Consider the following 12,780-nt stretch of genomic DNA (forward strand, 5'->3'; position numbering starts at 1 on the left):
AGCAGGGTCCTAATGGCTGCCCTGTCCCTGTTGTGTAGTCGCCACACACAGAGTTCTGGTTTTCATCAACGGATGGGAAGGAGGAAGGGACAACAGCTCTCCCAAGATCAATCACAAGTGACAGGGTTCCAGGTGGCCTGACTTGGCTTCAGAGATGCTGAACTGTTTGGAGGCTAGACTCCATTAGGTTGCTCATCAGCTGTCCCTCTTTTGGAAGGCAAGTTGATGTTCCCAAGTGCCCTGAAACCCAGGTGCCCTGGCTTCTTGTGTTCTACATCCAATTCAGCACCCTATCCAGTGAGCATGGGTGGGGTCAGAGAGGGGACCCAGAGGTCTACAGGAGCAAGCAGCAATGATTACTGCTATTCCCAATTGTGTAACATTGTTCTTTCTTCCTTTCTCCTTTCCTTTTCTTTTCCCTTCCTACCCTGCCTCCTCCTCCCTCCTTTCCTCCTCTCTCCCTCCCTTTCGTGCTCTCTCCCTCTCTTCCTTCCTTCCTGAGATGGGGTTTTGCTATGTTGCTCAGGCTAGCCCCAAACCCTTGGACTCAAGTGATCATCCCACCTGGGCCTGCTGAGTAGTTAGTACCTGGGACTCCAGGTGTGCACCCAGCTTAAGAACATTATTCTTAACAGTTTCCTCAACTAAACTGTGAGTTCATTCTGAACAACACCTCCGGGGTTTCTGGCTACTCCTCCGCACGGCTGATGAGGCCTTTGTACCCAGCACCTGTCAAAGCAGTTGCCCCTGAGGAACAAAGGACAACAGAGAAAAGCACCTAGGGTTTGCAGTCAGACCTAAATTTGAATTCTGGCTCCACTGTGTAGACCTTCCTGTACCTTGTCTCCCTCCATAGCTGGTCTAACATAAACTTTAGGATCCATGTCTTGCAGAGGCTCTTTCTAGGGCCTTTAGAAAGACTCTAACAGATTTGTAGTCACATTTTTTCATCTTTTTTTTTTTTTTTTGGTACCGAGGATTAAAGCCAGGAGCACATAACCACTGAGCCACATCCCCAGCCTTTTAAAATATTTTATTTAGAGGCAGGGTCTCACTGAATTGCTTAGGGCCTCGCCAAGTTGCTGAGGCTGGCTTTGAACTTGCAATCCTCCTGCCTCAGCCTCCCTAACCACTTGGATTACAGGTGCCACCATGCCTAGCTTCATTCTTTCATATAAAGAGAGCACAAACACACCCACAATTGCATCAGTTTTAGGCCCCACAAAATTGAACCTGTTCCTCCCCACTCCACAGAATTGCTTGAGAGTTAAATAATATTCTGTTCATAAAGTGTGTGACATAAAGTAGGTACTCAATAAATGCTACTTCCCTCTAGAATGATCCAGAACAGGAATAAAAGGACAGACAGAGGCACAGGCTGTCACATACCCTTTAATGTCCCAGGTATTGCTGTTCAATAGCCCAGCTCCACTGCAGAGTGGCCTCTGGGGTCCAGAGATAAGAGAGAGGTGCTATGGCACCTGGATCTTGGTGGAGTTTTTCTTGTCCCTGATGTGGCTGTGAATCCAGTCTAGGTAGCGGCTGACCTTGGTATAGACACCATAGTTGTTCAGGAGTCCACAGCCCTCCCCCCAGCTCACCAGGCCCACCAAGAACCAGGTGCCTCGTGAAAGAGCGACCATAGGTCCCCCACTGTCCCCTTCACAGGCATCCCGCTCATCCCCTAGGATGCCTGCACACAGCATGTTCTCGGAGATCATGTTGTTCATGACCTCCATGCACTCATTGCGCGGGGCCACAGGAATCTTGATGAAGGTGAGGACAAAGGTGCGGTTTCTCCTGGACTCCTTCTCTCGGCTGTTGTGATAACCCCAGCCGGTCACCACTGTCTCTTGGCCGGCCTGAGTGAGCTCACGCTCTGCAAGGCCACTGTCAGGGAGGCAGATGGGCACAATGGTCTTTGAGAGGGTGACGGGCTGGGCCAGGCGGAGCAGGGCGATGTCATTGTCGCTGGTGCTCCGGCTGTAGTTGGGGTGAATGAAGACGTCCCTGATGTTCAGGTCCACTTCCCACTTGTCCCTGCGCCGCAGGTCATACTCACCTGCAGGGCAGAGAATGTTGTCAGAGTGGACCAAGGAAGTCAGGGAGAGCAGGAAGGCCCAAGGTCCTGGAAACCAGCAGACACAGACCAGAGCCACAAAGGGAAATACGGAGCACCCATAGCTGGACAAACAAGGGACAGAGCAGCAAGACCCAAAGAGGAGGACATAGGTACTGCAGGGAAAGAATAATTGGGCCCACAAGCAAGAGACCAAATCCTCCCTGGCAAGGTTCAGTGATTCCTGGGATGGAAGGCCTGGAAATCCCACACCAAGCCCCATGAAGGGTCACTGGCCATCAGTTGTGCCGATGGTAATTGTAAGAAACATGAACGTGGACATTCTCAATACACCTTTTTCTTCTTTTTTGCCAGAGAGTCTAATGAGAGCCTCCTCTAGAAACTGTCAGAGTGAGACCCCCCTACCCACCAGACTCCTGCTGTGGCAGATGCCAGGGTCCCTTGCTGCACAATTGCATCCCCAGAAGTCTGTGTGAAGCCTGGCTCTGAGACCAGGTCTGGTGGGTCTCTGCATCCTTGTGTGCTGAGACCCCCACGCAGCCTGCTCCAGGTGAGTGGGGGTGAGGAGAAAGGATGTGTAAAACCCTCTCACTGGCAAACATGTGGGCCCAGATTTGAAGAGGCCACTCAATCCAGGGTTAGTGATGCACACCTGTCAGCCCACAGACTTGGAAGCCTGAGGCAGAAGGATTGCAAGTTCAAGGCCAGCCTCAGCTACTTAGTGAGGACTCAGGCAATTTAGTGAGACCCAGTCTCAAAAGAAAAGAAAGAAAGAAAGAAAGAGATATAGCTCAGTGGTAGAACACCCCTGGGTTCAATTCCCAGTGGAAAAAAATAAAAGGGGCACTCAAGAGAATCCCCTTCTAGCCTGGTGTCTCAAGGGTGGGCATGGTGTAGGCACATAAGGATCTTCTACCAAAGCACCTTCTATGGAGTTCAAGCACCCCGAGACCAGGGTCTTTCAAACCTGGACAGCCTGCCCATTACCCACTGCCACCCCTGACCCAGGCCTCTGGCAGCTCCCCTGACTGGCTCCAGATCATACCAAGCCTGACAGTGAGCTTCCTGGCGTTCTCCATGCAGTGGGCTGCGGTCAGCACCCAGGAGGTGTGGATGAGCACCCCCCCGCAGGCCAGCTTCTTCTTTGAGTCCAGTAGGATCACCTGGAAGTGGGGGGGGGGAGTGATGACATCACAGGGCTGCCTCTGACAACTCCTAGTCCAGGGCCTCTAAGTCTCACAGGGTCCCTGGCACGGTTCTCAAGTGCTTCCCTGGGCTCTCTGGTCACATGGGCGTACGTAGACTTGTGGCCCTTTTCTAACATTCTCTATCTCTTTCTGGCATTGTTCGGGTTGACCTGTGGCAGGCTATCTCCGTGACCTGGCTCAGGCAGTCATCCTCAGCCACACCATCACAGAGAGAAGCCTCCTCACCTTGGGGGCTTTGGGAAGACTCTGTAGCCCCCAAGCTGCCTTGGGCCTCCCTCAGGCCTCCCTCAGCCTCTGTCCTGATGGCTATCCTGGTTCTGCTCCCCCTGGGTGGCTAGCATGTAGGATCCCAAGCCTCTCAGAGTCCATGAGCTCTCAAAGGCCAGTACCCTTGCTTGTTGATTTCTGGTTGGTTTTCCCTCTCCATAGAGAGCAGAAACTAGCAAGTGCTCCGAGGCCAGCCCTCCCTCCTAGCCTTCTCCCACTCAAGATACCTCTCTTATCAGCAGGGCCTCTGCCTAAACAAACTCCCACCAACAGAGCTTTATCTTTCCAGCTCTTTCTACAACCATAACTCTTCCTGCATATTCCCCTTTATGGCCCATGACCCATACCACCCTGTCCTTGCTATTCCCCTTCCACCAGGTCACCTCTGTCTTTCCCTGAGCCTTACCCCCACCCTCATCAACAATCCCCCAAGCAACAGCAAATCCTCTCCCCCATTCTGCATCTTGAGCTGGAACTCCCAGGAGGACCTCAGAGACCCCTGACCCAGCAAATGAGAGAAGCAGCCACTCCTCTCCTCTTACCTGCCAAGGGCTGTCTCCCTGTCGGGTAATTGATCCATTGACAATCCTCGGATCTACTTTGTTGACTTGGTCTGTGTCACGTTTGAAGTAACTGCGCTTCTTCTCCATTTGCATCCCTAGTCTTCCACATGGGAACCTCACTAAAGGTAGAGGGAGATGGTAAGGGGCCTTCCAGGCACTACTCCTGAGACTGTCTTCCTTTCTTGATTCTCCTCCTGCCTGTAGGCTAGTTTGGCATGTTGTATGTTTCAAAGGATAAATGATGCTTATAATACTCCATATTGGCTGTGAATCTCCTCTGATCCATCCGTCCGTCAGTCAACAAACAATGCAAGACAGATCAAGCAGCATCACTACCTGTGTCCTTGCATCGGTTGTTAAATGTCTCTGTGGTTCATTATAGCCCAGTGCTGTGGGGGATAATCCCCAAGATACATAGGAAGGTCCCTTGCCAGGATGCTGCTGAGCTCCTAACAGAGGTGAGAAATTTTAGGGAGAAGGAGGTGGGGGCATGCTTGGAGAGCCCAAAGTAACCCTGAGCATAATTCCAAGGCCTCTCTTCTAAGAGAAGAAAGCATACCATGAAAAACCAGGGACTGGATAATCTGCCTGGGTATGCTTCTAAAGGGCCTTGAATGTTAGATTGGAGGATCTAGACTTGCAGGGCATGAGGACACCTTCAGCCGGGGATCCATGTAATGACAGAATGCAACGTAGATAGCAGTAGCAGAACTCCGGAAACTGAGCATTGTGACTGATTTAGCAGACGGAGAAAGCAAAACTCTCAGCCAGTAATAGGGCACCCAGAAGCCAAGGATTGTATCCCAGAGCTTCAGGAGTCCTCAGTGCCTCTGAGGGACATGGTACAAGTGCAACTTGCACACAGAAGCCATGTTGAGAGTTAATAGGAGAGACTGCTAGAAGCCAGGCATGTTGGCACACCCCTGCGATTCCAGCCACTTGTGAGGATGAAGTAGAAGGATCAGGCAAGTTTGAGGCCAGCCTGAGCAACTTAGCAAGACCCTGTCTCAAAATAAAATAAAAAAGGTTGAGGATGTAGCTCAGTGGCAGAGCACTGGCCTGCAAAGCATGCACAAGGCCCTGGATTCAATGGCCAGCACAAGAAAAAGAAAAAAGAGAGAGAGAGACCACTAGAGACCATCTCCTCAATGGTGAGATGCCCCTCTCCCTCTCCTACAGAAGACAGTCACCTGCAGAAACAGTCTGTGACTAGGAATTCCAGGCAGCGCTGCTGCTACTGCTGTGATGGTGAACTGTTTGACCACAGGGAGTTGGACAACATCTGCAGGTACCCCAAAGCCAGCTCCTTGGTTCCGCCCTGCTCCAAGGCACTGGAAGCCAAGCCTGAGATCCCCTAGCAAGACTTCAGAGGCCTCCCCTCCAAAACTGGCCTAAATGGAAGCCCTAAGGTTCCATACAGTAAAGAGAATGACTCTGGCCTTCTGATAACCTCACAGAAGAGACCCCAGACCCACAGGGCCACCAGGCATTGCCTTGCAACTTACTGTGTCTCTCAAATTATTTCAAACTACAAAGCAAGAAAAAAGTTTTTCAATAGAAGGATTGGAATATAAAGTTGTAGGAAATCCCTTGAAAGAACACACAATCAAAGAGATAGAAAATAGTAGAGATGATACAACTAGAGAGATACAGAAAGAGAAGATAAACAAGGCAGAGAGATTGTCAAAGAAATAATTTTCTTTTTTTTTTTTCTTTTCTTTGCTTATTCTTTTGTGTGTGTGTGTGTGTGTGTGTGTGTGTGTGTGTGTGTGATGCTGGGGATTGAACCCAGGGTCTTGGGCATGCAAGGCAAACACTCTACCAACTGAGCTATATCCCCAGACCCAAAGAAATATTTTTTAAAAATGCTCCTAGAGGTAGAAAATATAAATTTCCTCATTAAAAGGGTCCAAGAGGAAGTGGAGGGGAAATTCTTTCCACATCAAGGAAAACCTGGGGAAATTCATTGTAAGGGGTAAAATCCCGACTCCTTAAACTTTGTACATAATAAATTTGATAAAGACAAAAACATATAAAAAGGAAAATATAAAGGAAGGCAGAATCAGGATTCTGTTCTCTCCTGGAGGATCAAGGGCTACAGAGGGAAATGAGATACAGGGCTGAAAATGTGTCCAAAGGAAATAAACACATCCAGGATAGATGGAGGGACATGCTGGAGACCTGGCCCCTAGATCTTCTCAGACTCTGGAAATGAGTGGCCTATGGGCTTATGCTCCAGAAGGTGTCCCCAAGGAGAGCAGGGCCATCTGGAGGAAGGCAAGCAAGTAAGCAAGAAAGCCTGGTGGGCAGAACCAGCCAAGGGGCGCAAGTTGGGACGGGCACGTGGATGGTCACCCTAAGACTCTCCCTATTCAAAGCTGCGCGTTCCTTTGCGGCTGGATTCCCGCGCCCAAGGAAGGAAGTGTGAGGGGCGGGACCGGGGCGGCTCACCTGAGGCCTGACAGTGCAGGTGGTCATCAGCCAGCTTGTAGCCCGGCGCGCAGGTGCACCGGCGCCCGCCCTGCTCCTCCAGACAGTAGTGCGTGCAGCCACCATTGTCCACCGAGCAGTTGGAGAAGCGCACCTCTGGGCGGACACGAGACCGCGGAGAGCCGACAATGGCGCAGTGCGCCAGGGGTCAGCCACCCGCCCGGCCCCACCCGGGCGCCCCGCTTACCGTTCTGGCAGAAGCTGCCCTCCCAGCCCCTGTTGCAATTGCAGCTGAAGCCACCGATGCCATCGATGCACGTGCCGTGTTCACAGCACGGGCTGGTGCATTGGTGCTCCGAGGGCGCTCCTGCGCACTGATCACCGTCTGTCGCACGCGGCACGATGAAAGGTGGAGGTCATAACTATCGTCAGTTCCCTTCCCGACCTCCTGAGTCCCAGAGACCCAGGGGAGCAGGCCTGTACAGCCCAGCCCGGAGTTTAGATCTCACTCACCAAAGTACTTGGACCAGAAAGCTAGCTGTGGAGAGAGGGGGCAGCTTCAGAGGCCAGCCCGTGTGTAGTAGGAGCAAGGCACCTCTTCCTCCCTTGTAGCCCAGAGCAGCTGTGAGCAGGCTGGGGAAGGGAGGGCTTCCAGACAAATAAGGGTGAACTGCCTGAGGGTCACCAGCTGCCTGCAGCTAGTGTTCCTTGCTCCCCTCCTCCTCTTGCCCTGGGCCTTCCCAGCCCATGAACAACACTCCTCCCCATGCAGCTGGAACCCAGCTCTCTGGACAATCTACATCATAGTAACTTCTAAATCCTAAATTCTAAATCCCCTAGCAGACTCCCCTGCCTCCTCCCAGCCCCTTCACTCCCTCCCTGGTTTGGGGGGATCCCTTACACATCCAGTCTTTCCCTAAGCCAGTGTTCTCAAGAGTTGGTGAGACCCAGAATGCTGGTTCAGAAAGTCTGGGACAGCCTAGAGTCTGTGTTTCTAACTAGGTCCCAGCTGCTGCTGGTGGTATTGGCTTTGATCCTCAGACTAGAAAGGACCCAGACCCCAACCTCAGCTTCCCTGAGCAATCAGAATTTCTTCCCTGAGAATGTGAACTGAGGCAGAGTGAGTATGAGTAGACACACAAACCCTGGCCAGCAGATGCAAGGGTGGAAACAGGGATGGTAGCCTTTTGGTCTCAGAGAGAGAAGAGGGGGTGGGGAGAGGCAGAAGTGAGGAGAGAGAGAGAGAGAGAGAGAGAGAGAGAGAGAAGCAGGGGAGGAGGTAAAGATAGCCAATGGCCCCTGGAAGGTGGACTGAACTTCCTACAGAGGGTTTGGGTGGGAATCCCAGCCTAGAGCTGCCCCAAACTCTTCTTTCTGGAGCTCATAGCAGAGTTCTGTTTCCTGTATCCACAAGAAACAAATCACAAGGACAAGCCATAGGGCCAGTGTCCACACAGCCACCCTCAACAAGCTGAGAGAAGGGGCTGATGCCCATGGTCTCCCTAAATTCCCAAGGAGTCCCCACCTACTCCTCCCAAACTCAGCCCACCCATGAGCCTCATTCCCAGCCAGGTAGCCTTACTGTGTCATCCACATTTTGGAAAATCTCCTTGGCTTCTTCAAAGTCACAGATCTCCTCTGTGCACTCCCGCTCCAGGCTGCCTGGCCGGAGCTCCTCCAGGAAAGTGTTGGCGCGTTTGCGGATGCGCAGCACCTGGTGGGCACGCTCACTGCTGGAGAACACTGAGTCTGGTTTGCGGGGAGGCAAACTCACTGCGGTGGAGGGGACTGAGAGGGGCTGCAGGTCAGGAAGGGGTCTGAGGAAGCCCAACTGGAGAAAGAACCTGGAAAAGCCCTGTCTCAGGCCCCCTTAGGGCTTATCCTAATTCCCAATAATGATGCTGCCCCTTGCTCCTCTGCTCTGTCCCTCCACATGAAGCAGATGACTGTTGGGTGACAGGAGCTTTGACCGTTTAGAGCAAGCATGTTTAGAGACAGACCTTCTTTAAATCCCAATCTGACCTCTGTGTAACCTTAAAACGATGTCTTTACCTCTCTAAACCCCAGTTTGCTTATATAAAAAATGGGATGAAATAAGTATGTAAAACAATACCATGCATATCACAAAAGTAAATATTCAATGACAAATGCCACACGCGGCTGCTGTTTAGATTGCAAAGTTCAGTGGGTCTCATTCTCCTGCTACATCTTGTGCAATCCCTTCTGGTCACTCATCCCCCCTTTCTTACTCCATCAAGTATTTCCCATCTCTTCCCCTTGGGCAGGGACTCCAGAAGGACAAAGATCTGTCATCCAATGCATGTCATCAAGTGTCTCCTGAGCTCTGACAGGTGCCTGTCTTGGGTAGGAGAAGAGGTAGGAGGGAGGGATCAATTTAGGGGAGTGAGTAAAAGGGGCTGGAGTAAAAAGCATCCCAGAGGAAGAGGTACCTGAGCTCAGATGGAGTAGATCACAAGTGGGGAGTGGGTTTGGAGGAGTGGGAAGGGGCATCTCAGGAAGATAAGCAACTCAAGAAAAGGCACAAGTGCAAGAACCAGCTTGGTGCGGCTCTGTGGGCAAAGCATTTGTCCTGCAGTTGCCCCAGAGAATCATGTTCTCTTCTGTGGAGATCAGGGAGAGGGCTGGGGCAGGGCACTGAGGCTTCAGATACGCATTTTAGGAGAAGTTTATGGGATAGTGTGGGTAGAGGCCTGGGCCTGGGCCCTTCACAGTTGAGGGAGTGAGTCGGTGGAGTGGGAAGACCCCCGGTTGCTGTCATCACCTGTGTATGTCCTCACAGCTCCTGGTTTGTGTTCTGAAAGCTGGCCTGCCTGGGCCTATCGGCCAGTTCATGCCAATCCTGCCTGCTTTCACCACACCCAGGATCAGAGGAGGTAGAGGGTGATGTGAGGCCAGGGCAGGTGGCAGTGAGGGCATGTCGAGGCTTTGAGGGTCTTGTGGTAGGGGTGGAGGTGGCCTTACCAGGAAGGGTTATTGTGCCGGAAATTCCCCAGGTGGCCACGAACAGCAAGAGGCTTGCGAGCTGCCACATTCTGGAGTTATTGACACCTGTCTGAGAAAGACTTCTAAGTTCCTGGCAGCCCCACACCAATGTCGGTCTGCCTGCCATCACCCCCCAATTCCATCCCCTTCCCAGTAAGAGACATGAATGAAAAAGACATCCCTATGTGCCCATTGTCAGGGAAGAATCTGGGGTGAGGGTCTTTGTTCACTAGATAGCCACCTGTCCCCTAAGTCTCATCTATGTGGGGCTAAGGTTATACCACCTGCCTGAGAAAGCAGAAAGCATGCAGGGTTTTTTTGATGATCAAAGGGGATTCCGCTCAGAAATGCCTCGCATGGAGATGAGATGCACTAGAATATTCATTTGTGCCCTCTTTTCCTTCATTTTTTTGGTGATGACTGAGAGGTAGGGCTTTGCTGGTCTGATAGCTGAGCTAAGAATAACAGCTAACACTGACTGGACATGGGGTGTTCTTCAAACAATTTGCACACAATTCGGGACAGGCCATGATGCAGATGGCCTGGTGCAAACCTGGCACTTACTAGAAGGCACCGTTGGGGGAAATGCTTAACTACTCCATGCCTTGTTTGTAAAGTGGTAGGAAAACTATGTTTCTCTCTGAAGGGGCTATTGAAAGGATTAAATGTTAGTACATACACATAAAGCTCTTAAACAATTTGTGGGTAGGTGGGCTGTGGGTGTAGCTTCATGGTAGAACACTTGCTTAGCATGGATAAGGCCCTGGTTTCAATTCCTAGGACCATATACAAAAACAAAACAGGGTTTGCACATAACAAAAATCTCAGTAAATATTATCTGTTATTACCTCAGTTAAGGCTTACAACCACCCAAGAGGTGGTTAATGTTGTCACCCCTGTTTCATGGGGAAAGGGAGAGACTGAGGCTTAGGAGGCTAAGTAGCTTATGAAAAGTTCACAATCAGGAGGTATCAGAGCTAAGACTCAAGCGCAGGGCCTGTGTGACTCCAGGCCTAAAACCACTTCTGCCCCAAACCACTGGTGCCCCATAACGCCACAGGACCAGAAAATCAAGAGCCTTCCACTTCTTCCAAGACCAAGTGGGCAGGCCTGCCTACCCCATCCACGCACCCTAGACTGACCCCATTTCCTTCACAGCTGATCAGACATTTAATTAAATGAAATGCCCCATCCTTAGAGGTGGGGACAGAGTAGAGATAATGTAGGGTTCTGGTTGCCTCTGGGGATGGCCCTGGGCCCCAGGGAACCCCTCAGCAGACTTCCACTTGACTCACAGTCTGGGAAAAGCAAGACATGTGATGAGAGGGCCCCTTTGGACTACGGCACTCGGGCCTGGAGGATGCCAAGCCATGCCCACATTTCCCTGGACCCCAGGCTCCAGCCAGCCCTTGCTCAAGGATTTCACCCTCACACAGCTCAACTGTCCCTCTCCCTTCTGTACCTTCCCTTCATACTCCCTCACAGTACTGCCTCGAGGGGGACTTACAGGGGTGGGTCGCAGAGAACTGCAAGTTCGCCCTCCTGCCGCCATGATACCCCGGAACTCAGGTTAATCCATAACCACAAATATTTGCTTGGCCCTCGGTGCTGAGGCCTCCCTCTCCACAGATAAACAAACAGGTGGTGCTGACATTCCTGGTCTTGGCTCCTGATGGCTCAATTTTCCCAAAGCTCACCTCTGGCCACCAAGATGCCCTCTAGCAGGGAGGGAGGTAAGAGCAGGACACTCTCAAAACCACTGATAGATTTTGGCCTCATAGAGGCTGGCTGAGGAAGAATGTTGTCCCCATTTTGCAGTTGGGGCACTTTTAGTGGATATATATCCACTAATTATCTAAAATGGACTTTTAGTAGAGATATTGCAGTTTGCCCACGATAGATACAACAAGTAACAATACTTCATCAAATCTAGAATGTCATTAATTATAAGATGCACCTATTTATTGGTTGCACAAAGACATACCATCTCTGATGTGGCTCTTCCCCACATGGGCATGGGGCCCTCAGCTCCAATCATGCATGTCACCCTCCACCCAACTGCACATGGCTATAACTATAAATACTCTCTATGTTGAAGATGAAGATGCTCAGAAGTCTTGCATTACTTGTCCAAATTCATTAATCTGGTAGGTGGCAGACCTGAATTAGAACTTTGGTCTTCCCGGTCCCACTTGGCCACTTTGAGAATGCATTAAAAAAAAGAAACAAGATTATGGGAAGGGTGCCTGGAGTTCATAGCTGAAATGTTAGCAAGAAGAATGATGAAATAAAGTCCTGGCTCAGAGCCTTTGTTTGTGTTCTGCAGGCTGTCAGCATTTATTAAGTATCTTCCTTGCCTGGACTTGGCTCTTCCAGAGATGTCCATTTTTTTTCTCTGCTCTATCACTTCCTTAGAGGACTTAACCATGCTCTTTCAGTCTGTGTCCCTGAGTGGGGCATGTGACCCCACCCCAGTGGCTTCTAGTGATTGCACAGGAAGTCACCTGGCCCAGGAGGCAGATCAGATTCTCTCTCCCAGCTCCCAGGAGCAGGGCCTCTGGCTCTCACTGCACTCTGAGCATTGGACTCAGAAGAGTTTGAACCTAGGATCTGGGCACCTGTGTTTGTGCCCCACCCCAGATGGAGAGGAAATGAGGGGACTCATAAGATAAGGGGATGAAATGTTGGGGTGCATGGGGACAGAGGGGAGGTGGAGGGTGAGGAAACTGAAATGGAGCCTATGGGAAGTGGGGAGCCAGTGGCTGTTTGTGAGGGTAGCTACTTAGAGAAGGGCGACAAATTCCTGGCCACTCAAGCAGAAAACATGAAGACCAAGTGCAGGATCCCACAAGATGAGTGGACTTAGGTGGTCAACTGTTTGATTTTGTTTTGGTTTGGTTTTGCAGTGCTGAGATGGAACCCACACATCACATGCTAAGCAAGGGCTCTACCACTGAGCTGAGGAACTTGTGTAAAAACTCCTCCTGGTCTTCTTGCTCCAGGTGTCATTCCCCCAAATTCTGCAGCTTCCCTCCACCTGGCCTACCAAACAAAGAAATTTTGGGTGTCCATTATTGCTTCCCTTCCACATCCAACTGTTCACCCTTTCACTCTCTTCTGACCTGGCACAGGTGGTCAATTCCAAATCAAGTCTAAGTAGGGTCCTTGTGCTAATCCTAAATCTGCATGATGGGCTTGGCCCAAGGCACCCAAATTTAAACCAGTCTGG

The 12,780-nt window shown here is 51.0% G+C and overlaps 1 protein-coding gene across 1 annotated transcript; it reads right to left on the reverse strand.

Moving 5' to 3' along the window:
* Positions 1 to 1,376: 1,376 nt before the first annotated feature.
* On the reverse strand, positions 1,377 to 11,189 carry Proc (protein C, inactivator of coagulation factors Va and VIIIa). The gene is made up of 9 exons (XM_046463782.1): positions 11,059 to 11,189; positions 9,531 to 9,621; positions 8,131 to 8,336; positions 7,062 to 7,086; positions 6,796 to 6,933; positions 6,570 to 6,704; positions 4,098 to 4,237; positions 3,126 to 3,243; positions 1,377 to 2,062 (listed from the first exon to the last, which is right to left on the reverse strand). Exons 1-9 carry the CDS (start codon positions 11,101 to 11,103, stop codon positions 1,473 to 1,475), a joined length of 1,488 nt encoding a protein of 495 aa, XP_046319738.1. The 5' UTR covers positions 11,104 to 11,189; the 3' UTR covers positions 1,377 to 1,472.
* Between the last annotated feature and the right edge of the window lie 1,591 nt (positions 11,190 to 12,780).

This window comes from Marmota monax, unplaced genomic scaffold, assembly GCF_021218885.2.
Source record: "Marmota monax isolate L192 unplaced genomic scaffold, Marmota_monax_Labrador192_F-V1.1 WCK01_AAM20220418_F8-fsc00034, whole genome shotgun sequence".
Taxonomy (NCBI): Eukaryota; Metazoa; Chordata; class Mammalia; order Rodentia; family Sciuridae; genus Marmota; species Marmota monax.